This window comes from Phragmites australis, chromosome 8, assembly GCF_958298935.1.
Source record: "Phragmites australis chromosome 8, lpPhrAust1.1, whole genome shotgun sequence".
Taxonomy (NCBI): Eukaryota; Viridiplantae; Streptophyta; class Magnoliopsida; order Poales; family Poaceae; genus Phragmites; species Phragmites australis.
The window spans coordinates 2,518,668-2,543,820 of NC_084928.1; the positions used below are offsets into that span (position 1 = coordinate 2,518,668).

General features: G+C 43.8%; 5 protein-coding genes across 8 annotated transcripts; 4 read left to right on the forward strand and 1 right to left on the reverse strand.

Moving 5' to 3' along the window:
* Window positions 1–4,031, forward strand: LOC133926241 (nucleosome assembly protein 1;1-like). 3 transcript variants are annotated; one of them, XM_062372065.1, is made up of 12 exons: window positions 12–259; window positions 350–393; window positions 532–627; window positions 1,986–2,078; window positions 2,203–2,293; window positions 2,359–2,420; window positions 2,511–2,695; window positions 2,813–2,990; window positions 3,075–3,118; window positions 3,236–3,440; window positions 3,548–3,565; window positions 3,672–4,031. In XM_062372065.1, the coding sequence occupies exons 1-12, from the start codon at window positions 193–195 to the stop codon at window positions 3,732–3,734; spliced, it is 1,146 nt and encodes a 381-aa protein (XP_062228049.1). In that variant the 5' UTR covers window positions 12–192; the 3' UTR covers window positions 3,735–4,031. The 3 variants fall into 3 exon arrangements, with proteins under 3 accessions (XP_062228048.1, XP_062228047.1, XP_062228049.1); XM_062372063.1 differs by having other exon boundaries at window positions 7–393; XM_062372064.1 differs by lacking the exon at window positions 3,548–3,565 and having other exon boundaries at window positions 1–393.
* An 8,273-nt stretch (window positions 4,032–12,304) lies between these two features.
* On the forward strand, window positions 12,305–14,821 carry LOC133926242 (uncharacterized). The gene is made up of 2 exons (XM_062372066.1): window positions 12,305–12,672; window positions 14,535–14,821. The coding sequence occupies exons 1-2, from the start codon at window positions 12,363–12,365 to the stop codon at window positions 14,570–14,572; spliced, it is 348 nt and encodes a 115-aa protein (XP_062228050.1). The 5' UTR covers window positions 12,305–12,362; the 3' UTR covers window positions 14,573–14,821.
* Window positions 14,822–15,906: 1,085 nt separating this feature from the next.
* LOC133926243 (cysteine synthase-like) lies at window positions 15,907–18,972 on the forward strand. Its single transcript, XM_062372067.1, has 7 exons — window positions 15,907–16,333; window positions 16,454–16,581; window positions 16,942–17,144; window positions 17,285–17,410; window positions 17,814–17,972; window positions 18,380–18,573; window positions 18,665–18,972. The coding sequence occupies exons 1-7, from the start codon at window positions 16,220–16,222 to the stop codon at window positions 18,788–18,790; spliced, it is 1,050 nt and encodes a 349-aa protein (XP_062228051.1). The 5' UTR covers window positions 15,907–16,219; the 3' UTR covers window positions 18,791–18,972.
* Window positions 18,973–20,063: 1,091 nt separating this feature from the next.
* On the forward strand, window positions 20,064–22,258 carry LOC133926245 (uncharacterized). The gene is made up of 3 exons (XM_062372070.1): window positions 20,064–21,119; window positions 21,224–21,762; window positions 21,849–22,258. The coding sequence occupies exons 2-3, from the start codon at window positions 21,287–21,289 to the stop codon at window positions 22,045–22,047; spliced, it is 675 nt and encodes a 224-aa protein (XP_062228054.1). The 5' UTR covers window positions 20,064–21,119; window positions 21,224–21,286; the 3' UTR covers window positions 22,048–22,258.
* A 47-nt stretch (window positions 22,259–22,305) lies between these two features.
* On the reverse strand, window positions 22,306–25,153 carry LOC133926244 (uncharacterized). 2 transcript variants are annotated; one of them, XM_062372069.1, is made up of 4 exons: window positions 24,716–25,153; window positions 24,144–24,305; window positions 22,983–23,359; window positions 22,306–22,755 (listed from the first exon to the last, which is right to left on the reverse strand). In XM_062372069.1, the coding sequence occupies exons 1-3, from the start codon at window positions 25,049–25,051 to the stop codon at window positions 23,003–23,005; spliced, it is 855 nt and encodes a 284-aa protein (XP_062228053.1). In that variant the 5' UTR covers window positions 25,052–25,153; the 3' UTR covers window positions 22,306–22,755; window positions 22,983–23,002. The 2 variants fall into 2 exon arrangements, with proteins under 2 accessions (XP_062228053.1, XP_062228052.1); XM_062372068.1 differs by lacking the exon at window positions 22,306–22,755 and having other exon boundaries at window positions 22,774–23,359.

The window sequence follows — 25,153 nt, forward strand, 5'->3', positions numbered from 1 at the left end:
TCGAGCCGCCTCTCACCCTTCTTATACCCGGGAGACTAGGGTTTTAGTGGCATCCTCTCTCTCTCTCTCTCTCTCTCTCTCTCTCTCTCCTGTTGCTCCCTCGCCGCCTAGCTCGGCGCTTCTCTCTCTCCACCGCGGCGTGGCGGCGAAGTCCGAATCTAACACGAAGCGGACCTCATCGGAGCTCCGGTGATGGGCGGCGAGAAGGACAGCCTCGACCTTTCCGACTTCAACGCCTCCCTCCCCGCCGCCGCCGCAGGTAACCTCCGCTCCGCCGGCACCGAACCGCATCCACCCGCCCTTGCGTTCCCCCCTAATCGATCCGCGTTGTCTCGTGGTTTGCCTGCAGCTCTCAGCGCCGAGGACCGCGCCGGCCTCGTCAATGCCCTAAAGGTACGTTGATTTGGGTTACGGTCGTATGCAATTACCGAGCGATTCCGATACGCTTGCCCGATACATGTTGGGTTGTGATGATTCGTGGTTTTTGCCCTTTTACTCTGTGATCATTTGTCCGATCTGATTTGATTGCAGGACAAGCTGCAGAGCTTGGCGGGTCAGCACGCCGACGTGCTAGAGACGCTGTCGCCCAACGTCAGGAAGCGTGTTGAGTTTTTGAGGGAGATCCAGGTAGAGTAGGACTCTTTCCTTACTCTGGTTTTGTACTATTTCTGATGTGAGCTTTTTCCGCTGATATCACTGCTTCGCAATAACATCCGATTTGGCTTGCTCTAGCTGCATTGTCTTGTTAGGATGAAATAGGTTTGGTTTATCTGCACTCCTAATTCATAGTCGATTTCCTTAATTGCAACGTTAGCTGAGTGTAATCCGAGTGTTGTTCCTGTGCTACGAGGGACAACTATTTGTTGATGGGTTTGATTGATCAGGCTGCGCGTTTTGTCAACTGCAGAAGTTGTTATCGGGCAACATTAAAATGATCTGCTGAAGGATACTTATATTCAACAGCTATGATAGTTAAGGCTTTTTTTAATTTATTTTACTGCAATTTGGTTGATGAATATAACTCACGAGTCATGAAGTGGTCTTGAGAGCAGAACTCATGAAGTGATATCGAGACTGGAACGATTCCTTGTGGATCAATTAATTAGAGGTCCTAAGTGTCGCTGATGCATTGTGGCATACTGCTGAGTGCTGACTGTTAATGACATCCCACGCTGCAGTTTTTGTTACTAGGTTTGAAGAAGTGTCACCTTTTGCTTTGGTATTTACCTTAATGTTTGCTTTTGCTAAGATGTATGTTCATTTGGCAGAATTTTTGCTTTAGTAAGAAACCTCTCTGTCTCTCTATCTCTCAGTTAGGCCTATTCATACTTTTCTTGTGTGTTGATGTGTCAAGTAAGGAGGGAGAATAATTCAAACAGGATAGATATATGTGTATGAACATCTTCATCTGACCTTAGCAACATTTTAGGCTGTGATTCAAATTGCATTATCAAAACATAGAAACACCTAGGTGTAACATCACCGACTTATGGGGAGGAGTGATCCATGTTATAACATTGTTGACTCATATTTTTCCCCTTCCCTGAGTTTTGGTTTTGATTGAACCTGTGACTCATATGTTCCATTGTCTTCTGCGATGTCCTATGTCTGATATTTATCCATGCAAACTGCTAGGAAATCTCGTATAATACCATTTCCGTTACATAATTGATGAACCAGAGTTGATCAATGTTGTACATGAATCTTTCATTTTCTTGGGGAGCTGCAACTTTCTCGCTGCACTACCTTTTTCTCTGCCCTTCTTTAGTTGAGGCTGATACCCCCAGCTAAACTAGGTTTGAGGCCCATCACTGAGCCCTTTTTTCTCCGTGTATATTATTTCTTGAACACTTTTTTGTCCCATTTTTTATTCTCCAAATTCTTGTGATGCCACATGGGGGGCTTGAGCACTGCCTACCGTGCTCCCTTAACCTGCAGTTAACCACCATGATTGAAACTTAACCCTTTTCAACTTTTTCTCTCAGGGCCAACATGATGAGATTGAGGCGAAGTTTTTTGAAGAACGAGCTGCACTTGAAGCTAAGTACCAGAAGCTTTATGAACCTTTGTACACGAAGGTACACTTGTTTCTTATTTTCTTATACTTCATACTTTTTCTGGTTAATTTGTGAAAAGTTCTTACTTCCTAGTGAATTCTTTTTTGTGCAAATTGCTGAACTCCTTTTAACCCCTTTCTTTCAGAGGTATGAAATTGTAAACGGAGTTGTGGAGGTTGATGGTGTCAGTTATGAACCGGCCAGTGAAAATGCTGCTGATGGAAAAGAATCAGATGGTATGAAACTGAACTTTAGCTCTTGTATAGTTCCCATTCTGATTTGTATTTAAACCATTTTTCAGCCAAAGGAGTTCCAGATTTTTGGCTTACTGCTATGAAAACGAATGAAGTGTTGTCTGAGGAGGTAATATCGAGCTTGTCCTCCTTTCTATGTGTTTTTTTAGGTACATTGCTAATTTGCTATAGCATTGACTAAATTTCTGCTTAAATATAGATACAAGAGCGTGATGAGGCTGCTTTGAAATATCTAAAAGATATCAAGTGGTCTAGAATTGTGGATCCTAAGGGTTTCAAGCTGGAATTTTTCTTCGATACAAATCCTTTCTTCAAGAACTCTGTCCTAACGAAAACTTACCACATGGTTGACGAAGATGATCCTATTTTGGAGAAAGCAATTGGGTTGGTATTTTTGTGCCCTGTAATTCTTTTCATCTATAGGTTCTGTTACTTAGTCCTTTACTGATGTATGTATATCAGTATATGCATGCCCTATAAAACACACTTTGTGCACTGCAGGACTGAAATTGAGTGGTATCCTGGGAAAAACCTTACACAGAAGATTCTCAAAAAGAAACCCAAGAAAGGTTCAAAGAATGCGAAACCTATTACTAAAACTGAAGACTGTGAGAGCTTCTTCAACTTTTTCAACCCCCCACAGGTCCCTGATGATGATGAGGATCTTGATGAAGAAACTGTACGTTTAATATTGTTTAACTTATATGGATATTGCACTTTGTGACAATGTTGCTCCATAGTAAACTTTCAATCTTCTCTGTAGGCTGATGAGCTGCAGGGTCAAATGGAACATGATTATGACATCGGGTAAGTGTAGTTCATTATCATTTCCGAAGCAAAATCTTGATTTCTTATCAGTGACACCTGGTGAGGGTATTCTGTGGTTTGTCTTATGGCTTGTTTCCTGATGTAATTGACTTTTAGGACCACCATAAGGGATAAGATCATCCCTCATGCTGTTTCCTGGTTTACCGGTGAGGCTGTGCAAGCTGAGGATATTGAGGACACGGGTGACGACGACGACGACGACGACGACGATGATGACGACGAGGATGAAGATGGCGATGAAGACGAAGATGAGGACGAGGATGATGAGGATGAGGAAGAAGAAAGCAAACCGGTGAAGAAGGTAGGCTTACAATATAACACTAATCTTTTTTTATGTATGGAACATTACCATGATTAATTGACCCCTGGTCCCTTACTAATACATTTGTTTTCTAATTGCCTGAACAGTCGGGCCGCAAACAAAAGGTACAAGTTCTGATGTTCTCCGCACTGAACTAAGTGACACATTATTTGTCTTTCTTGGTTCCAAATATTAACGCAAATATCTAAGTTTGGATATATCCTCAAGCAGGTACCGCAGAAGGTTGGCTCACAAGGAAATGCTGACCAACCAGCGGAGTGCAAGCAGCAGTAAACTTGTCCTGGTGCACTGGGTTCCTTGCGCTGGCGTTGGTGGTTGGTTGACGCGGTATTTTGAATTGCCCAGGAGTTTTGTTGGTTGTGTTGTGAGCGGCGGGTGCCAACGTGGTTTTGTTAGGTGTTGAGGCCATTGTCTGGGGGCACTAGGTGCTGTGCTGGTGGATGGTTAATGGTTTGGGGATCTTATGATAGTGTCTTGTGTTTTAGTTATATATGCAATCGGATGATGATATTCTAAGATTGTGTAATTATCTTTGCACCCTGCCGATAAGGGACTTCACTATTTGTCTGAGATTGATTGTCGATTCTTCGTTGGGTCAGGCTGGGGACCGTTCAGAAATGTGGGAATTCTGTGTCATTTGACATTGTCTTGAATTGATTTGTGGAAAATTTGGGCCATTTCATTAGTTGCAGATCGACGATTGGAGAACTGTCAGGTTGTCTGAACTTTCATTTCTGTACGTTTGCTGCTCTAGAGCATGAGCTCATCAGACGATATAGATCATCCACGGCGTACAGGGTAAGGGGCCTGCGAGATGGTCATGCAGACTTGGAAACCATCTACGGTCATCGCAGCGTCAATTTTATGCAGGAATTAGTTAATGAAACCGAAGCATTTCCGACGCTAACGATGAAAGAAAAAGAAATTGGTTATTTCCAACATACGCTGGACTATGTTCCGGGAAGGAAGAGGGTGTCAGGGCGGAACCAGTATTTAGTTACGACCCAGGTTGAATTTTAACAGCCTAAAACTAATGTTAAATTATCATCTTGGGTTAGGTAAAATATTATTTTGGGTTGGGTTTTTACTATATGAGCAATATCTCAGGTTGAAGCCCATTTTGCCATAGACTTGATTCCGGTCTTCTTCTTTTTTACATTTTCTAATATTAATATTTAAATAAATAAATCTCTGATAGAAAGATTTACATAAATAGATGTTTATGGTCATATGAAAGAGTTGTAACCTTTTTAAATGGTAAACATGTCATGATGGTACGGCCTAACTACCCTCTCAGAGAGGACAGTTAGCGCCCGTGCCAATGGTGATTAGTTACTCCTCGTGCCCGCCCCTCACTTCCATCTGAGAGATCAATTAGCCTCTAACATCCTCTTAGGAGTCAGTTAGCCTAGTTTTAAAAATAATAAAAATCACAAAAGTTATCTAAGATAAAAATAACAAAAATCCTCAAAAATATTAAAGTGAAGATAGAATAAATACATTTAAATGAAATGAAAACACACACTAAATGTTAGATAAAATGTGTACATAAGATGAGTACATGAAATTTGAACATTACTAATAGCATATAGCCTATATCTAAGATACATACATGACTTAGACAATAAATTAAAAATGATATAATCACCTTGAATTCAACAAGTACAACATTTAGTAGCATAAATAATATAGATATCGTATATGATATTGGCATGTTGAAACAACATGAAATGAGAATTTCAGTTCATAGCGGTTCATATGAGATTATATGATGACAAAAAGATACGTTAATTAAACATACCACTAACGCAACATCCTTGTCTCAATGGCCCGGGTAGACCTCTGTAGTCGAAGCAACGTGCGACCGGACATTACCTAGAGTGTAGGTGACCCATATATGTGTATGCGGGACGTACCACCGCAGGTACTCCTCGAAGCATGTGACGGCGAAAGAACGAGGCTCCTCGACGACATCCTCAGGGGCATGGGCCCACATTGGGGAGTATGGCGCCAAGCGATCTGCCTATAGGTTGCCACCCGGTTGGCCCTTACGTGTATAACTGTAAGTCAACTACATTAGATAGACTAAAAATGAGATTAAGCATGCTATGAATTATGTATTTGATTTTAGTTACATGTGAACGTGGGGCGGAACCATGCAAACATTGGTGAGGGGGAACTCTTGGAAGTGTCTGAATTGCCTCATCACGTGGTGAGGTGAGTACTCCTCGACGTAGATGTCGAAGACGAGCGACTTCTTCGTGCCAACGGAGACAGACCGAAAGACGCACGGTCTTGTATCATCAAGTGGCTGTAGGGGGTCTAGACCACGTCCACTAGACGCATACGGTTGAACTGCGATCTAAGAAGCTTGTACGCATTGTGGGCCTGCTCATGCACCAAGTGTGACTGTGGAGAAAAATAGTAAGAAACTGGACTTAAAACATGTGACAAGTAAACCAGAGCTATGTTTTTTACGTACCCGACGTCGACACAACAACGAGCCCATGGTGGGCCCATCCTCCTCGTGTTCCTCGTACCATTCCTCAGGGTATGGGGACTAGTCCACAAAGAGTCGAACGATCGTGAACCGCTCGTACGACCACAACTGCAGTAGGAGTGAGCACCCAACAAATGGGGGTTGTGGCTTCTTCTTTATGCACATGTCACACAAGGCTCGATACGTCGTCACCATAATAGTGGTGACCCAACTAAACTGGGGGACATTATCAGGCTCTGCATCAGTGATCCCCCTCGCGTATGGAAGAAGGGTCCTCGATACCAGGTGGCCTTTGCCGCTGGTGAACATAACCAGTCGAACAACCAAAGCAGATAGGCCTCCAAGTGCCTCGCGATCGAGTACACATCGGCTTCCAGATGGATATATGCAGGATTGAAGTAATGCAAATCATGACGAGTAAACTATCTTGAAAATCGTAAAGTAAATGGGAAGGTAAATTGCAAGGTACCTAGAACTGGAGGATCCACTTCTTCATAGGCCCTCGTGGATCTGATAGAAACTCGGGTACTTAGGCGGGTGCATCGTCCGTCCACTGAACTAGGGTGAATCGCGAGCATGACGTTCATCTAGTCTGCATACACGTCGACGACTCTAATGGCGACTCCGACACAAGGTAAGCTTAACAGGTAGGCTATGTCCTGCAATGTCGAAGCCATCTCGCCGCAGGGGAGATGGAAAGTGTGGGTCTCAGACCTCCATCGGTCGACCAATGCATCAATCAGCGAGCAGTCGAAATAGAATCGCGTCACAGCCGCCTCAAGGTTCTCTGTCGCTCGGGCCTCCACCAAACGACACACGGTAGGAGTCCAGATGCTGTCAACCTGTACTATTTGGAATATTAACTGAATATAGAACATGCAATAAATAAATAATCAGGAACATACACAGCTAACTCACGGCACACCGATGCTTTCAATAATCGTCGATCGTACTTAACTCCACGGGGCCATATGGTTGGAAAACTCCTAACTCCGTCTGGTGAACAGTAGATAAGAAGCGGCAATGCTTCTTGTCCATTGCAAGGTCAAGAAGCTCGGGGGTCAGTGGGTGTGCCATATCTGCATTGAAACCAAGTTTAGCCCATCTGTATCATGCATACACACACAGTTACATGAACAACATATAAAATACAGGTACACAAAGTTACATTAACATATTACATATATACATAATTACATAAACATCGTATACCATATAAGTACACACAATTACATGAACATATTACAACATATAGGTACACAATCAAATATAAATGTAAGGTCCAAATACAACATATATAGGTAAGATGAAAATATTACAATTATAACATCGAGATACGCCAAACACATTCACACTTGTCCGCCGTCATGACCCCATCTAGATAGCAGGTGAATTTTTTGGACAGTACTTGTATGTGTGATCATTTTCATCGCACTTGCTGCATCGCTTCACCCTTGGACCTGCCTCGGATTTATCCATATCATTCTGAATCCTCCGAGTTTGTCGACGTCAAGGTGTGTACTTCATCTTCTCTCTTGTCTACCATGTACATTCGCACGGGACTTGGATCACTTGTAAATGTATCAACAATGTCGTAGTCATAAAGCTCATGATTTCATGTCTTCAGTATTTGATCCTTCATAAAGTAGCGTAAAACATATTGTCAGGGCAGCATATTGGACTCTCCACATGTAGTTATGATGTGTGTACATGACTTGTGTACCAATTATGGCTTCTGGCATGTACAGTTGCATGTTTCATTCCTAAGCACATACTCTTGCACATGGCGCTCACGTCTGCCACCCCTACGACCCTTATCCCGGTACAAGACATTGAACCTGTGCTCCGCAGTTCTTTCCTGATTTGCTCGGTGCATATGTGCATTCTTTGTGGCCTTCTCCATGTACTTACATAACATCGATCCATACAACATACAATTATCTGCCATTGCCTTTGAAGCAGCTACTTAACAATCAATGAAATATCTACAAGTTCCATGTAGAATGCCTTCAACAATTCCAACAAATAGGAGAGACCTCATACCTCGTATAACCTAGTTGTAGATCTCAGCAAGATTTGTTGTCATTACCTTGCCCATCCAGTATCGTACATCAATGCCCATTTCTCCCTTCATTTTGTATCTAATGCGAAAAGTTCCTAACAGCTGATTCTGAATTCCTTACTATCTGGGGAGTATCTATTGGGATGTGTCCAAGAGCAACCGACTCATCTCCGGTGTCTGCTACCTCAGTTGTTTGCTTTGTGGTTAGTTTATCTAGTCTTGCTCATAGTGCATTGAACTTTCTCTGCTGGTTTTGGCTGCATAATTTCTTGAAAAGATTCATCAAATCCTTATTTTTGATTTATCTGTAAAAGTTTGCACCCATATACCTCATGCACCACTTGCTCTTCAAGTCGGGACACTTTACTCTTACACACCATCAAACACTATCATATTGCATATCCAGTAAAACCTGTAATAACCCTACATGTCTATCATAAATCAAACATATATTAGGCCGGTCTAGAATAATAACATGCTTTACCCGCTCAAGGAACCAAACCAGATGTCCCCATTTTCTCACTCTCCACGAAGGCAAACCCCAGTGGCATGACGTGGTTGTTCCTGTCTATCCCAATTGCAGATAGTATTTGTCCTTTATACTTCCCAGTGAGGAACGTCCCGTCCAAGCAAATGATAGGTCGATAGTGCCTAAATGTCTTGATGGTTGCTGTAAATGCAAAGAAAGCATGCTCCAATACTCGCTTTCCAGGCTTCTCACTCGAGAGATAATGCTTGATGTCAAAGTAACTTATAGGATTTCTCGCACATATTGTGGCTAGTTGACGTGGTAAGTTGTTATATGAATCTTCATATGTCCCAAAACTCATCTCAATAGCCTTCTGTTTCGCCATCCATACCTTGACGTAGTTTATTATATACTGAAACATTTTCTTAATAACACGGATTATTGAACATGACTCATACGTTAGGTTATCAATAATATCTCCGTACATAACATTGACAATAAAAACAGATGATATGTTACGATATGGGAACTCTATTTCCTCAATATGACAATTATGCTCCCTAAGCACTCCCAGTGGTCAACCCACTTTCCCTGAATGCGTGCACCCGCCACGGACAATCAGACACGAAATACTTGACGTCGTACTCCCCTTTGCTTGACTTCACAATCTTGAATTGCCTTCGATGAGACAACAGCTAGATTTCACCGTATCAATAACAATCTCCTTAGTAGGGTATATAGCATCCTAGGACACCTCATTCTCATGATATTTTCATGGTGTACTATGACCCCCACTGACTACTAGCTTTGAAAATTCCTAATTCTTCAACTCTGCAAGAATAAGAGTATTTTCCTCCTCATCGACAATAGCTTCCTCGAGCTCCTGATCCTCCCTCTCTATCTCTTCAATTATGCTAGATATATGCTCTACTTCATTGGTTACACCCCTCAGTTGTATCTCCTGCACATCCCCAATGTCTTGCTCGTCCCCTACAGTTTTGGGTGTGCTTCATCCACCACTGCCTGACTTGTTCCAGCTACTACTTCCCCAAAATTTTCTCTGTTGGATCCTTTTGGTACGCCTCAACTAGTAGGATAAGAGAGAGACCACGTTCACATGCTATATCTACGTACTGTCTCTAAGTAGATATCGCATGAATCGAGACGAGCTTCCCGAAGTACCCATGAGTAGCACGGCTTAGCACAGCTCTCAGCTTAAGCTCATGTTACTACAGATCCAATTGAAAATGGTGCATCAGTCACTTACGCACACTCACTATGGTACTCTCATTGGCTCTACTAAGTCTCTTGACGATATGCTAAAATCTAGAGAAATCTATACTATTATGATCATAACCAATCTGACATTCACCATAATATATCTGAAAATATAGCTTATCGGACATCTTTAAAAACATTCAAAAATATGTCCAACGTACCAAAAAACTATACTTCTGATTATCAAAACTCTAACAAAATTGCTGGAACCGATGATCACCTAACAGTATGTTTAGTCCGCTACAATTAATATTACTCCTAAGCAAACAACAAATTTAAACTAATTATACTCCCATCTAATCAATAAAGTTTTAATTACCTATAATTATTACCTATATCACTATTTTGTAAAATTTAGATGATTGAAACTATTGTACTCTAAATACAACTATACATCTGATGACTATCCTATAATATTGAAATAGATCTTTATAATATACTACAAAAGACAGAAAAATCTCATTTTCTGATTACCTTGTTAAATCCTAGATCTCATATAATATAACTACTGTTATATTGCTAAATCCTGGATCTAGTGGTATTTTAATTAGTAATAAAAATATAAGTCTAGAAAAATTACCGGAAACTAAGATCCAAAATCCATAGATAAAAAACAGTAGGGTTTCACCGTGCTACCTCCCTCTCCTCTCGTCCCCCCCTTTTTTTTTTCTAGATTTAAATATCTATTTTAACTGATTTTTAGCCTTTTATAGTGGGAGAGGGGCGCGCGGCGAGGAGGGGGTAACCACCCCTGAGAGGGTGGCAAAGGAAGACGCTCAGGGCCTACCCGACTTCTGAGTGGGCGGGTAGAGGCGATACGAGCTTTACGCTCGGGGGTGAGGTCTAACCATCCTTTAAACGAGCGGTAAAAGATACACATATCACTGTAATATACTAACCGTCCTATGAGATGACGGGTAGGCAACTATTTATATAATTTTTTTTATCATAGGTTTATTTATTTAAATATTAATATTAGAAAATATAAAAATAAAAAAGTCTCCGTCCCTGGCTCGCGTATTGTCAGGTCCGTTTTGTTAAGTCTGCAGAAGGGGCAGCCCTGAGAGAACCAAGCCTAGACTTCCGTCGTGTCAGGTACAAATTGTACTGGTTTTTCTTTTTAAAAAAAGGCCCTCAAGCTGACCCCTGCCCCGTTTGTGTAAAATCACGGTCAGGGGTCGATCCGCCCTAGCTTTTCGCCTGTCCAGAGTGACCCCCGGGGTGTGTGCTGAGGGCCGAACCACCGAAGCAGCTGCGCCCGTGCATGAACTGGCATGTCAACTTCAGAAGCAACGCTCGTGTCGTGTATGAACTAGCATGTGACGTGCATGCGTTTGTTTAGTCAGTGATTAAACATATATGTACTTGGCGACCCAAATTAATGAACTTGGATTTCGACGTTGCTTTTCACCTTCTTCATGCATGCATTTCCATACTCTGTGATTAAACATAGAAGAAAAATAACAAAAAAAAACTAAAAAAAAGGAGAACGAACAAAGACTACCGAAATTACACTCTCCAACAAGTACTTGGCTAAAATGTTAGCGAATCAATGCAGTGCTGTCCTATCCACTATTTTGAAGCCTACAGGGTGAAATATAAGCACAATATTAGTTCTCTAGAGCATCAAGCCTGATCTAACAAATAAGTAGCTGGACAGGACCATTCAAGCAATATCAGAGACTACACCAAACAAACATATCCATGTCTATCTACTAAATGGGAAGGAAAAAAATCTTTTGTTACTTTTACCACCTACCACTTTCTATATATAAATGCTAAAACCAGACATCTAAGGAAAGATATACAAAATCCCAACCATACCTAAAAAAAGTGAGAAAAAAAGAACTAACGGATTGAGAGGTGAAGGAAAACCAGCATTTTAAGTGCATAGCAGCTAGCAAAGCACTATGCTAACCAAACCACCTGTCCCCGTACAAAAAATATTAATCAAACACAACAGGCTCCAAGATACAACTTTGAATCATGACAAACTTAAGGCGCAGCATGTAATCAGCTGTCAGCACCTGACTTGAAAAATGGTATCTCGTAATTTTACACGTGAACTTTATACGAATTTTCTTATTTATATATTTTTTATTTCTGGAATTTGCAAATATGTATATTTATTTTGAAAATTTATAGATTTATATATATGTCGCTCGTTAGAAGGATGACATGCAATGATGATAGGTCACGTGGCGCTCGATCATTGCTATCGGCTTGCCTTTAAAAAACTGTCTGATCAGACTCACCTCATGGCACATGCATATGTCGTCTTTTCATCGGGCGACAGATCCTGTCTCTCTTCCAACGTGTGACGTATAGATCTGCAGATTTTAGGCGCACATATTTGCAAATTACGAAAATAAAAATAATAACAAAATCAACTTTACACACCCAAAGCCCATTGTGCGATCAGCGATCGGAACTTCGAAATCTTATTGGACTGGGCTGACCAAACATACGGCCCACTGAGCTGCAACGTCTGCGTGGGCCGTTCTCACGTTCGTGGCTGGCCCGACTAACTGCACCAGTCGTGCGGTTCCGACGCGCCGCCGGCAATCGGCACTCGGCGCAGACGAGTTCGAGATGGAGGCGGCGCTGCGCGGGATCAGGGGGAAGCTGACGGAGCACCGGGAGAAGGTGATCAGCGGGCTGCTTGTGGGCTCCTTCGTGGCGCTGGGGTGGCGATCCTCGGAGCAGCAGCGCGAGATCGACGGCCTGGAGACCGAGAAGAACTCCCTCCGCGCCGCCAACGCCTCCATGTCCGCCGCCATGTGGGCCTGGCGCGAGGAGCTCTTCTCCCTGGCGGCCGCGCCCTCCGCACCTATCTCCACCGCACGCCTCCGCTGCATCTACGGGGAGGAGGAGCCCGTCCCGCCCGCGCCCAAGCAACCAGGTGCGTACCTCAGCTCAGTGCTCGCTGCTGTAATGTGATGGTATTCCCCTGCTAGAGTTAATTTTCGACGCTATTTACTCCCTACCAAATTTTATGCCTGGATATCGTTGATATAATGATATTCCCTCCGATCACAGATAAATGAGGTTTTGGTCCCAGAACACAATTTTGGCTGCTACTTTTCATTGTATAGAAAAATATATTATTAGGAAAGTACTTTCGAGACAAATTTACCTGTATCAATTTTCAAATATCCAAACTCAATACATAAAAAGTAATGTGTAATTAAAGTTTGTACCTCAAAACGATACTTATTTTTTTTACTGGAGGAAATACTTAGTAACCACCCGTAGTCCAGTATTGACTAAGCCAGGTAGCAGATACTTGTGTAGGTATCAGTGCCAATATGAGCATTCAAGTTTATTCACTTGTTGGGTAGCTTTTATGCATCATCAGATGTTTGAGGAAACTGCCTTGTGTCGTCAATTCGCTTTACGTGTTATACGTTACCGTGTCACCATCTACTTTCTAGTAGCAATTCATATCATTCCGACACTTCTTGTTCAATTGACATCGTAGTGTATTTCCTTGTTCACACTTGACAATGCTTAGATTGTGCTATCGTTCATGTCAAACCATAGTAGGTTGAAATGCCACTAAGGGGATTTTACTGTTCTAAGTGCAAATGTTACCTTTGTGCATAAATTAGGACATTAAAGATGCTTTGCTGCTGTAGTATGATGGTATTATGTACTGTGGAGACTTAACGACACATCACCTAGTGCTGATTTAGCAAAGGTAGCGAGCAGTTGTGTAGGGGGCCAATGCCAATCTGAACACAGATATCAGTTTGTGGTCTGCTCCATTGGAGCTATGTTTGAGAAAACAGCTTACAGTTTATCAATTTGTTTACCATTTTAGCCTTTTGAAGTAGCACTTAATGTTATTTTAATGAAGTTTCCTGTTCATTTTAGCGTGGTTTCCATGGTTTGGTTGTTCAAAATTCTTAGGTCGCACTCTTGTCCACATTGAATGATATATTACATCAGAATTCAGAAGCACAAAATGCAACTTAAGGGTTTTTCATTCCTGTAAATGTGTATATTCTGCCCTTGTCCATGTATAGACAGCTGGGGGGCTGTTGTATCACCTTGTAGTCTAGTGCTGCTACTTAATCATGATGATATGCAAAATCAAAATGAATTTATTTTGACTTATTTTTTCTGTCAAAGCTGTGAATTTATCATGTATTCTATGCCTCAATTAGTCAACTATATGATATCCGGATTTTTGTCTTCTATGTTTTGTTTTTGATAGTGAAAAGAAAAGGTAACAGTTAAATATGCATTGTTGGAGTTAATTATGCATCTTTGTTTTTGACAATAAAGTATCTGTAAGGATTTACTGAATTCCAGCTAGAACAAGGTTTGCTGAATTCACTGTGTTTACTTGGTCCTCAACCATGTATTAATTTGAATATAGAGGTGAGCTAGGGGTGCAAATTGGTGAACCTAAGGATATCCACCGACCCTCTTTAGTTCAACCAATAACACTATTTTTTCTCAAATTGAGCATTTTTTTAGAAAACTAGTATTATTGGTTGAACTAAAGAGGGTCGTTGTGTACCCTTAGGTTAATTAATTTGCACCCCTAAGGCAAGCTGTTTATGGGTGATTGCCTTCCCATCTTCTTTAACTTGATGTCTTCCGTTCACAACCTGAACATCACATCAATGTGCATTTCTTACAGCAAAATAAATAGGGAAATGAACAATTGACTTTGTCATTTGCATCAGGCAGTTTGCTTGTTAATTCTGAATGCATCATGGTTGAAATAAGAACATTGGCCTTTTCAATCTGCAGGATCTGATGCTGAGGAGGAATCAGTTTCTATAGCATGAACTCTTTTTCACCTTTTCAATGCAATGTGCGGTGTTTAGCATTGTCAGACAAGGCTGGTTCCGGTTAGGTGATAATGTTTTTGTTAGATAATCATGAGTGATTTTGCACTGAGCTGCAAATGAATTTTTCGTTGACTCCACATAAGGGACACTGTTGTATTATGTGCTACTTTTTCTATGCCGTATGCTGAGGGGTCTGGGCATCTTGTGTTGTTCAAATGCTATCCTAATGTCCTTCCTCTTAGTTCCTATCGGCATACTTCCACACAGAAACATTTTCTTGTGCCAGATTTATTGTTGTACTGCTTGTAAAAGTACTGTTTAGATCAACCCTGCAGGTGGAAGACTCAAATATAAATGTTTTCCTGGAACAGAATGTCCGGCCTTCCAGACTTCTATTTTGTAAATTCTGATGGAAAATATGTACTCATGCGAACAGATGTATCGAAATTCGTCAGGATTCGGAATGACTTCGTTCTGCTCTGAAACTGAAATAGCAATAGGTGGATAATGCTGGCTGAATGCACCATCTGGACTCGATGCCTGCTCAGTTGCTCTCAAAGTCGCTATCTCGTGCGTTAGGCTCTTCTGTAATATACCATGGCGAAAACTAATGGACAGGAGCAAGTTATATTGCTCAAAGAATATTTTAGAAATAAAAAAAAACGAAGCATATGTTTGCAGCGGTGGCGAGAGATACATGGACTCTGACCTCTTTGCAGCTATAAGAGAGGAATGCAGTGCTATGGCCTTCTGATCTCGACGGTTCTCCAGATCTGTAGTAGTTGTGTGGCACGATTCAGCATAAAATAGCTAGTTTGTTTGAAAGAATCAAGATAGCCAAGCACGCGTTTCCAATTACAGGAAAGATTTATCTGCGTTCTTTGATTTGGAACCTTTACAGGTTTTTAGTGCTGCTGCAGTTGCTCGTGCTTCCCTCGATGCAAATCTCATCAAAATAGTCGCTGCACGACACAAGAGGAACGGTAGAAATATCCTGTGCAGTTGTGCTCTTATCTCAGTTTCACTTCATTTCATTGCTTGACTGACTCTTCCATCTCTTCTTCCGAGGTCGTCCCTTGGTTCTACCGAGGTCAGAACTCAGAACCATAAAAATATAGCCTCCTTGAGCATGTTACCAAACTGATTATCCACAACCAGACGCGTTTTACTTGATAAACAATTATGCAGGCCCATCATTGAACTTGTCGTTCTGCGACTCGCTACCAACCAATTGCAAACCTCCAATCCAAAAGATTTGCAAATTGCTTTGACATGGACACTGGTGAAGCACAGCTGCAACAAGTCCTCTGCAATTGCGAACGAGCTGATAGCTCGGTGGTGACTTCCGACCTAGCACTCGCGTCCGGATTTAGTCTGGGTTATTGGATTTCTTTCGATCAGTCAAAAGCTTGTGAATTATAAAGAGAATGTGATGTTTTCGTCGTTTGCAGAGCTTTTGTTGATTTTTTAATAGACGTGTATATAGGTTATAAATTTAGTATGAGTATGAATATTCGTGTGTATAATATAATATGAGTTTAGATATTACAGTTTGTACCTACTAATGAGGCTAAAAAAAAGTCCTCTGCAGTTCTCCTTCCCCCGCCGTGAGGAGCCAAGAAAGGGGAGCGTAGAGCAGCATCCATGGCAGGCGAGGAGACTGGGAGGAGAGGGGTTCCCTCTCTGCTGAGGCCATCTTCCTCTTCCAGCGAAGGTGATGTTGCGCAGCAGGAGCATATCGCCTCTGATGTCACGCAGGTCAAGTCCCTTCTCTTCTTTTCCTTTTCGTTTTGTTTCCGTCTCTTTCGTTTCCCTGTTTGCCTCTTGGGATTACGGTGGCATGAGAGATTGATTGTTCATGAGCAACGATTCCTTCAGCTCATAGGATGGACACCTCTGATCGAGCTCAAGCGAATCACCAGCAAGGATGGAGTAGATGCCCGGATCGTCGGCAAGATCGAGGCTTATCAGCCTCTTTGCTCCGTTAAGGATCGCAGCGCTTTGAGGTGTGATCTGTGTCTCCTTTTTTCACTAAATTGGTTAGGGAGTTCAGATAGAGCTCCGACAAGCTTCAGTTGTCCCGGTGTTTCTGGATCATCTGATTCAGATTTTAGCTGAAAAATAGAAGACCGAGAGGGTAGGACACAAAGTCAACTGACAATCTTGAGTCCCTCTGCAGTCTGCACATGATTCCCAAGTTCAGAAATGCATGGCCTGTATTTTTGCCTTGCAATTTCGTGTCCATTTCATGGTCCTAGTTTTTACCTCGAGAACCTGGATTTATGGTGTCCCTAACTACCTATTTCTTTATTGTACCTCACTAATACAACTGTACTACAGAGTAACACTTCTGTTTTCTTCTGAAGAATGATAGAAGATGCAGAGGAGAGGGGGTTGATTTCACCTGGTGTCACAACACTCGTCGAACCGACAAGCGGTAACTTGGGGTTAGGATTGGTTCTCATTGCTCTTCGCAAAGGCTACAGGTTCGTTGCAGTTATGCCAGGTCAATATTCCCTTGATAAGCAGATCCTGTTGAGATACATGGGTGCTGAGTTGTATTTAACAGGTAAGCAAAGTTGTAGGAAGCTACGCCGTCACCTCATTTAGCTTTCATTCTGGATTAATTTTTTTACATGCTGTCACTGGTAGTGTAAATTCAGTGGAACTGTATGGATGACCTTCTCCCTTGGGTGTGACCTTATGCAGATCCAGCCCTTGGGTTTCCGGGCATAACTGACAAGGTTGAACAGCTCAAAAAAGAATTGCCCAATGTACATGTTCTTGATCAATTCTCGAACAAAGCAAATCCTGAAGCACATATCAGATGGACTGGTACGGCTACTGGATGAGATTTATATATGATGTTTTTATCTCAGTAAACAAGAGTTAGCTTCTGTGGACTCTTTTTTTCTGAGAAATTTGTACTTTCTTGATGTTTCAACTTGCAAGATGGTGCTAGGCGCTCATTTCCATTCTTTCTTTTGCACATGATAATGCAAATATCACTATATATAACCTGATTTCTTGCACTGTATCTTTTAACCATGATTGTCATCGATAGCTTAGAAACCAATGCATTGTGCCCAATTCCGATACATTGCAAGAACTTTGTATTCCATAACGGTGATAGCTAGGAGTTTCTATCCTAGCTAATATACTCTGCTGGAATCGGTACAGCTCACTGTGTTGTTTCGACATGGTATCATAATTCATTGCCTGTTGTTTACATACACAGGACCTGAGATTTGGAAGGATACTGCTGGCAAGGTGGACATATTTGTGGCTGGTTCAGGTTCAGGAGGTACAGTATCTGGTGTAGGAAAGTATCTGAAGATGCAAAACCCAGGTGTCAAGATTATCTGTGTTGAGCCTGCTGAGAGTCCTGTCATTTCAGGTACAATTAACTGAATATTGCTTTTGAACTTTAGTATTCCATTAGCAGCTAATGTTTGCCTAGAAATACTTCCTTTCCATTTATCGTTGTTCCTTATTGATGGTACATCAATTTTTCAGCATTAATGTTGAAAACCCTACGTTGATTATCAGGCATAGAGGAGTATCACTATATGATTTTCTTTAGGGAGAAACGTCAGTGTATGGCCCTACTGTGTACATAATTAGAACGTGCTTTGTTTGGTCCAGGAAACTATATGGCTATCCTTACCTACCGTCACTGACTATACAAAATTACTTAGCAATATTTTGGCCTAGAACAGAGCGATGTTTTCTATACTGAAATATAACATTGCATTTGCACACTGAATGATAATGACATATTGACATAGTATTTCTATCCTTCAGGTGGCGAACCAGGCAAACATAAAATCCAGGGAATAGGGCCAGGATTTCTACCTGAAGCCCTGGACACCTCAGTTATCGATGAGGCTGTCACGGTGACCACTGAGGAGGCAATGGCAAACGCGAGGAGGCTAGCGAAGGAAGAGGGCCTTCTTGTGGGCATATCTTCTGGTGCAAACTTGGCAGCTTGCTTGAAGGTTAACACACCTCCTAAGTCAGTGGCTCTTCTATTGTTATAATTCCCATTCTGAGATTTATTAGTAATCCTTAAAATTAATGTGCATTTAGGTCGCGTCAAGAGAAGAAAACAAGGGGAAGATGATTGTCACCATGTTCCCAAGCGGCGGTGAGAGATACATGAACTCCGACCTATTTGCAGCTGTAAGAGAGGAGTGTATTGCCTTGACATTTTGATCTCATCACTCATTCAGAACAGTTCTATCGTCCACGTAAAAGTCGACATAGGCTGAATTTATATTGTTCAATAAATTTATATGAACTAACTAGAGGGTAATGTGTCCCATATTTATTTAAAAAAAACTTGATTGTATGATTTGCTGAACTATTATAGTACGAACAACTATATCGTCTTTAAACTGTTGTGCTGTTATCTCACAATGGCACTTTTTTTAGAACCAAACCCAGAATGGCACTTGACTTACCACACACTTCGGCGCTTGACTAGAGCCTAGAGCAACGGTAGAAAAATGTTGTGATATTATATCCTGCCACAGACTGGCTCAAGGTATTTGCTGGTTGATCACTCGATTGATCTATATCTTTTCTCCCAAAGCTTCCCATCTTGGTTCTGATAACTTCAGGAAACATGGTAATGTGATGGTTCTTAAAGTAGATACTCCTTCTGATTGTAAATGTAGGTCATTTTAGATTTATGTATAAAGATTAAGAAAGTAGATCAAATGATTTTGTTGCTCTTTATTTATTCTGCATTGAAAAAGATAACCCATTCATTTGCGAGAGTGGTAATATTTATTAAACAAGGGTAGAACAAAAGAGAAAAAAATACATAGAAGTTTGAGAATGATTTATATTTAAAGAATAATTAAAGAGGCTAAAACGATCTACATTTGCAACCAGATGGGTTTGCACCTCCGATGTATAAACAAGCCCAACAATAATTCGTTCAATAAGCCCAACAATAATTCGTTCAATAAGCCCAATAATATAAAGACAAAACACGCAGGCTGAAAGCCCAACCAGAACAGGCTAGAAACAGACCCGTTAGCTAAAGGCAGTAAAAATATGTCGTCGACCCATTACTGCTTCCACCTTAACGGGTCCCAAATGAATAGTTGCAGGCCCGTTGAGAGCCTCAAGCTAGTTTATTTTCTGTTGGTCGCTCATATATCTTACATGATATTTATCTATTCACTATTTTTTATATATTTAATAATTTTTCTATCTAGTTTTCAGTACGAATCTCATCATAAATGAATTATTTTGATAAGGTACGTGGACGCAAAGGCTAGTGCAAATCTCACATTGCTGCTCCTGCTGCGAGCCTCAGTGGCCAAATGAAAAGTGTTATGAAACGATGCGCGAGTGCAGGACCAAGTGCCCCGCCTGCAGCCCCAAGAGCACGTCGTAGGCGGCTCTCCAATCAATCGGTGGTGGAAGGTCAACCGGCATGCAATGGTGAAGTCTCTACCAGGCACCAGCTTATGGATAAGAGGCCGCCTGCCGACGCCGGCCGTGCCTGGGAGTCTGCATGGGGCGTGATTCGGCCGAGAACCCCAGCTTGGCCCGCTCGAGCGGGCTGGAGAGCGGGTTTGGAGCTCGTTCCTCGCGTCATTCACTGCCGGATTCGGCTGGTTTGGCCCGGCCGTGCGCCGGCCAGCCAGTTTCCTCGCGGCTCGGGTGGTCACGCGACGCCCCCGGGCCGGGTTGGGTTGGGATCGAGTTCGCAACCAGCTCCTTCGGAAAACAAATTCTCTGCGGCGGTGCCGCGCCGAGCGGATGCACGCTACGTCACCCACGTCGATCGATCGATCAGGGCGGCTCGATCCGTTTCTGCGGAAGTGGCAGGACGGCGTTCGAGATCTCAGTAGAGGGGGGCGACGTGGCGTGCATCCGGCGGGACAGGACGCGCTGTGCGGCACCGCCGCAGAGAACTTTTCTCCAGCTCCTTCAGCTCGCGTGTGCTCCGCTGTCTGCCACGCGCCAAAACGACGATCCGTCTGGCGAGGCCGCTGCCGCTGGCACGCATCGTCCGCGCCGCCTGTCGCCAACCCAGCGCCGCTGCAACCGCCGCCAGTCGATGCCACGCCGTAGCTGCCTTTTTATGGCGCGAGCTCGACCCTAATTTGGACACCATGCCTGCACGCGACGCGCAAACCTCAATCCGGCGACCCTCCCTTGCCTTCTTATTTATTTGCTCGCGCTGGGCGCACAGCCGAGGACGCCATACGAACCCACGAATCGAATCGAAACCCCCCCAGTCTGTGCGAGCTAGAGGGGGGGGGGGGGTTCATCGAGTGCGTCTGATCATCAGAAACCAAGCGTGCATGGTCCTTGGCTCCCCCATTCTCGCTAGAGGTTGAGGGCTCATTTGTACCAATCTCGGCCGTCCAGGCCTACCAAGAAAAGATCTCAGCCGTCCGAGACCGGTCGGACAGCTGTGCTGGTGGTACAAAACACCGTTGATGTTGTTTGCTGACGAGGCATTGGAACCGGTTCGGATTCGGACAGAGGGGGAGCGACCCGGCGCCACCCCGTTCACCACGTAAGTAGTTGTACGAATCATTGCTTCGAGCTCACGGTGTTGATGGAATGCAGAGGCTTTGCCGCGATGCTAACGTCGGTTGGTCTCGTGGTTTGTTTACGCAGGCGCCGTGCCGGTCGCGTCGAGATCGGTGAGCGGCGGCGGCGGCGGCGGCTGCGCGCATCGGCATGGCGTTGCCCCAGGACAGCGCCAACACGGCGAGCGAGGAGAGGGCGTCGTCCTGCTACCACTCCTCGTTCTCCTGCGAGGAGCGCGCAGGCTCGAAGCAGCAGGCCGACGGTGCCGCCACACCACCTCCGACGCAGCAGATGGTCCGGCAATTGTCGGGCGACGACGGCAGCTGCCGCGCTGAGGCGGCGGCCGACCCAGGCAGGATCCCGGCTGCGGTGTTCGAGCGCGACCCGTTGGAGTCAAACAAGGACTGGAGCATGATGTCCACGGACTCGGTGTTCGGGCTCCAGGTGGCCCCGTCCGGCGACTTCACCGGCTTCTTCCTGGCGCACCCGGAGCTCATGGACATCTCCACGCCGCCGCGCACCAGTAGGGTCGACGCCGACGCTACTGTCCTCGCGCCGCACTTCGAGAGCATCCCGGAGCTCCCCGAGGCCACCATGAAGGGCAACTACTCCTTCGCCTTCCCAAAGTATGCACAATCACATCTGATTGCATACACGTGCACATTTGATACAAATAGTTCTCGACTGATGAACGAAAAACCTGGTTGTGCAGCTTGATAGAGGACAAGAGGCACAGTTCCAAGAAGGTTCAGGAGGAGCAGCCGCCGGCGCCAGCGGCAACAACCGAGGCGGCGCCAGCTGCGGCAGAAGCGGAACCGGCGGCCCAGACGAGCAGCAAACCGGAGGCTGCTCCGGAGAAGGAAGCAGCAAAGGGCGGCTTGCTCTCATGCTTCCCCTGCTGCTCCTCATAAGCGAGCGCATGCAACATCGGAGATGAAATAGCAAATAGCATAATAGCGCTCCTGTAAATGGCCACTTGGCGCTGTGTAAATGAAGTGATTTAGAGTGCGATGAGTTGCCTCATGTGTGCGCAGAAAAGCAGGGTGTAAGGCCTAAGGTCTCTCTGTACAAAAAAAAGGCGTTGGGACAGCAGAGGTTCTGGCCATGAAAGATGTGTCAAATTCAGAGTGTCTACTAGCAATGCAACGATCTTTGTAACATGGAGAAACTGACACAATTCTAAGTCATTTTTTGCATTTCCAACGCGATTCACAGTTCAATTCTAAATGCAGAGTTGTAATTGAAGAGTCAATGCTGCAATTCAGAATGTTAGTATCTGAATACCTGTTGCACAGAAGCCTAAGCAAGGGCATCAGTTGCAACAACTGGCAAGATGGGACCCTCTTGCCTGGACTCTAAAAGGCCAGGAATGAGGGTACTAGGTTGCATTCCTTTCGTTCCCATGTGTTTGTCCACCCACATGAAATTGAATAGAGATTCCTTATTCGGGCTTTTTGTTAGTTCCCCATTCGACATCTCCAAATGTAAACAACCGAGAAAATTGTTGTTGTACTTCATGATGTAAGATAACTACGGCCTCAGGGGTAACATGACATAAAAGGTATCCCCCTTGCACAACACGAAAAACTGCAAAGTTTCCTAGTAGACAATCATATGACCTGCAGTGTGACTAAAAGTTAGCAAACCAAGGAAATTCAAGTGCCAAAGACATTGAGTTATCTGTAACATGTGCAGCTACATGCTTAATGCCCAGCCAAGCAAGGCACAGCAACAAGAAATTTTGAGATGATATCTCTATCACACAGAACAGGCCTACTGAACTAGTAGAATGGCAACACAAAAAGAAATCGGATGGAAACTTGTAGGTAACTTCATGATTGCATACCATTGAACTAGAAGGCCTAACTACTGGCTGGATACTGCCGTGCAATCTTCGTTCTGCACAGCTACAGTTGCCAGAGTTTTCTTAGCAACTTGTTTGGGAATATCAAGGTCATCTTGGATGCAACGCTGCAAAGGATGGGATAGAAGAATGCACATCTGACGAAACAGAACGCGAGCAAGCCCTTGACCAGTCTCAAGAATGTAACCCTCATACTGGCTGACATGCTCGAGAGCATCAACCAAGGCATCATATATCTTCTGTGGGCAGTTATCAGCAGTAGGCTTGTCGTGGAGATAGATTACGTCCAGGGTGAAATTCTTTTCCTTTATGGGCCACTGATGTTGTGGCTTGGTAGAGGAACGGCAGTAGATGAGTACCTGGAATGATTAATTAGCCTTGCAGCCGTCAACACAGACCCAATACATTATAACTGAAGAAATGTAAAGTAAATTACTACGTATGGGAAAAGTGTGTCATTATTGAAAGAATCATGTTCAACATGTTGCCCACAGTAGGAATCCAGGTGAGAGCTAATTTCTATGCTTTCTAAACCTTCCTTAGCATCTCAATCGTTTCTGATCCTTCCCTAGCATCTCAACCAGGTCGGTCTTTTCAGTTTAGAGTTGTCCTTGCATTTTACATATATTGAAACACACTAGTATTTTCAAAGAACCATAATTTATTATGTAATCCCTTTATGTTAAATTTACATCACGCGCATGTGACAATAAAAGAAAATTCTAGGGAAGAAAAGCATCCAAACAATGGAAACCTATAGGCACAAAGACCCAAGTGTGTGTCCATGGGATAACCCTATATTGGTTTCATATAAGCATAGTGAATTATGTGTCATTTGGGGCCAACCACAGCAAGTCTATGTGTTTGTAACCTTTGATGTGGATGAATTAGGCCAACCCTGGCTTGGATTCACATTACCTGGCATACTAATCCATTCTTTCACAATATCCTTTGGACAGTTCTTGCTGTTTATTAGCCAATTGCTGACCACATTCTAGCTGCCCACATGCGTATCAACAATGTTCTACATGACCACTTCTGCCTGGTGTCGGTTTGGTTACCAATACTAACATGGAAGAAAATTACCAGCTATCCATTATTTAAAAGCAATGTGACACTGACTCATAGTTACAAAGAGCTTACCACCCTGAGTAGCCGGCCTTGCAATTCTGCTCTTTTCCCTTCCAGGTGAGCTATCTTGAAGAGCTGTGTGAGATCAGCCATCCCATATCTTGATTCCGAAGCAGAGATGGACTGGATTGCCTCCATTGCAGAACCAGCATCACTGCTGAAGTCCTTCTTAACCTTAAAATCCAGGGTGGAAACGAGTAAATTTCTCAATTAATTATCTTATCCAGAAAGGCAGAAACTAAACAAGGATCTTACTACCAACACCCAAAGCAAACTACATGATAATAATAGACTACAAATGGGGAAATTTGGGGCCCAATATCTCACTCAATTCTTAACCTAAACCCAACCTAAACATAACTCCTTCCTGTAGATCCCTTCATATCTCGAATTAGGCTACTAGCACATATAGTTAGTACAAAGGGAATCGTGATTTCTAGCATGAGACAGCAGGTACTCATCAAACAATTCTGCAGAAACTGGAATAGTATCCCCTAAATTCATCATCAAAAGGGACAAGGAGCGTGAAATCCCGCTAAACCTAACCGGGAAATGAAGGGATCAGGTCAGGGACATCGCAATACCATGGAGACGGTCTCGCCGAGGGAGGCGAAGGCGAAGCGGTGGTCAGGGCACATGGTGAGCTTGCCGTGGACGAAGAGCAGAAGCGCCTGCTTGACCGCGTCCATCCGCCTCACCGCGGGTCGTGGCCCCGCCCGGGCACCCCCGGCCCCAGCCGGCTGCGGCGCCGACGACGCGGTGGAGGTGGAGCCGGAGGACGCCGTGGGGGAGGACTTCATCTCGGCGCGCGCCTCGAGGTCGACGTCGACGCAGAAGAGGATGTCCTCCGGGGGGAGGCGGGCCGGCGGCAGCGAGTAGTGCGGCGTCGCAGCGGCGGGCGGCGTGGGGTCCGTCGCCATCAGGACAGCGCGGTCGTGGGTAGAACGGTCTATGGGCTCTCGGCGGTCTTGGGTTCTTTTCGTTGGTGCGGTCGGAACTCGGAAGACCGCTGCACGAGTGCA

Coding starts and splice junctions, on each gene's coding strand:
- LOC133926244 (XM_062372069.1), bottom strand. CDS start 25,051: ATGGCGACGGACCCCACGCCGCCCGCCGCTGCGACGCCGCACTACTCG. Junction 24,306..24,715: donor TCGGCGAGACCGTCTCCATG/GTATTGCGATGT, acceptor CTGGATTTTAAG/GTTAAGAAGGACTTCAGCAG. Junction 23,360..24,143: donor AAGGCCGGCTACTCAGGGTG/GTAAGCTCTTTG, acceptor TAATCATTCCAG/GTACTCATCTACTGCCGTTC.
- LOC133926242 (XM_062372066.1), top strand. CDS start 12,363: ATGGAGGCGGCGCTGCGCGGGATCAGGGGGAAGCTGACGGAGCACCGG. Junction 12,673..14,534: donor GCCCGCGCCCAAGCAACCAG/GTGCGTACCTCA, acceptor TTCAATCTGCAG/GATCTGATGCTGAGGAGGAA.
- LOC133926243 (XM_062372067.1), top strand. CDS start 16,220: ATGGCAGGCGAGGAGACTGGGAGGAGAGGGGTTCCCTCTCTGCTGAGG. Junction 17,411..17,813: donor AGCACATATCAGATGGACTG/GTACGGCTACTG, acceptor TTACATACACAG/GACCTGAGATTTGGAAGGAT. Junction 18,574..18,664: donor ACTTGGCAGCTTGCTTGAAG/GTTAACACACCT, acceptor ATGTGCATTTAG/GTCGCGTCAAGAGAAGAAAA.
- LOC133926245 (XM_062372070.1), top strand. CDS start 21,287: ATGGCGTTGCCCCAGGACAGCGCCAACACGGCGAGCGAGGAGAGGGCG. Junction 21,763..21,848: donor TACTCCTTCGCCTTCCCAAA/GTATGCACAATC, acceptor CTGGTTGTGCAG/CTTGATAGAGGACAAGAGGC.
- LOC133926241 (XM_062372063.1), top strand. CDS start 193: ATGGGCGGCGAGAAGGACAGCCTCGACCTTTCCGACTTCAACGCCTCC. Junction 628..1,985: donor AGTTTTTGAGGGAGATCCAG/GTAGAGTAGGAC, acceptor TTTTTCTCTCAG/GGCCAACATGATGAGATTGA. Junction 2,079..2,202: donor ATGAACCTTTGTACACGAAG/GTACACTTGTTT, acceptor CCTTTCTTTCAG/AGGTATGAAATTGTAAACGG.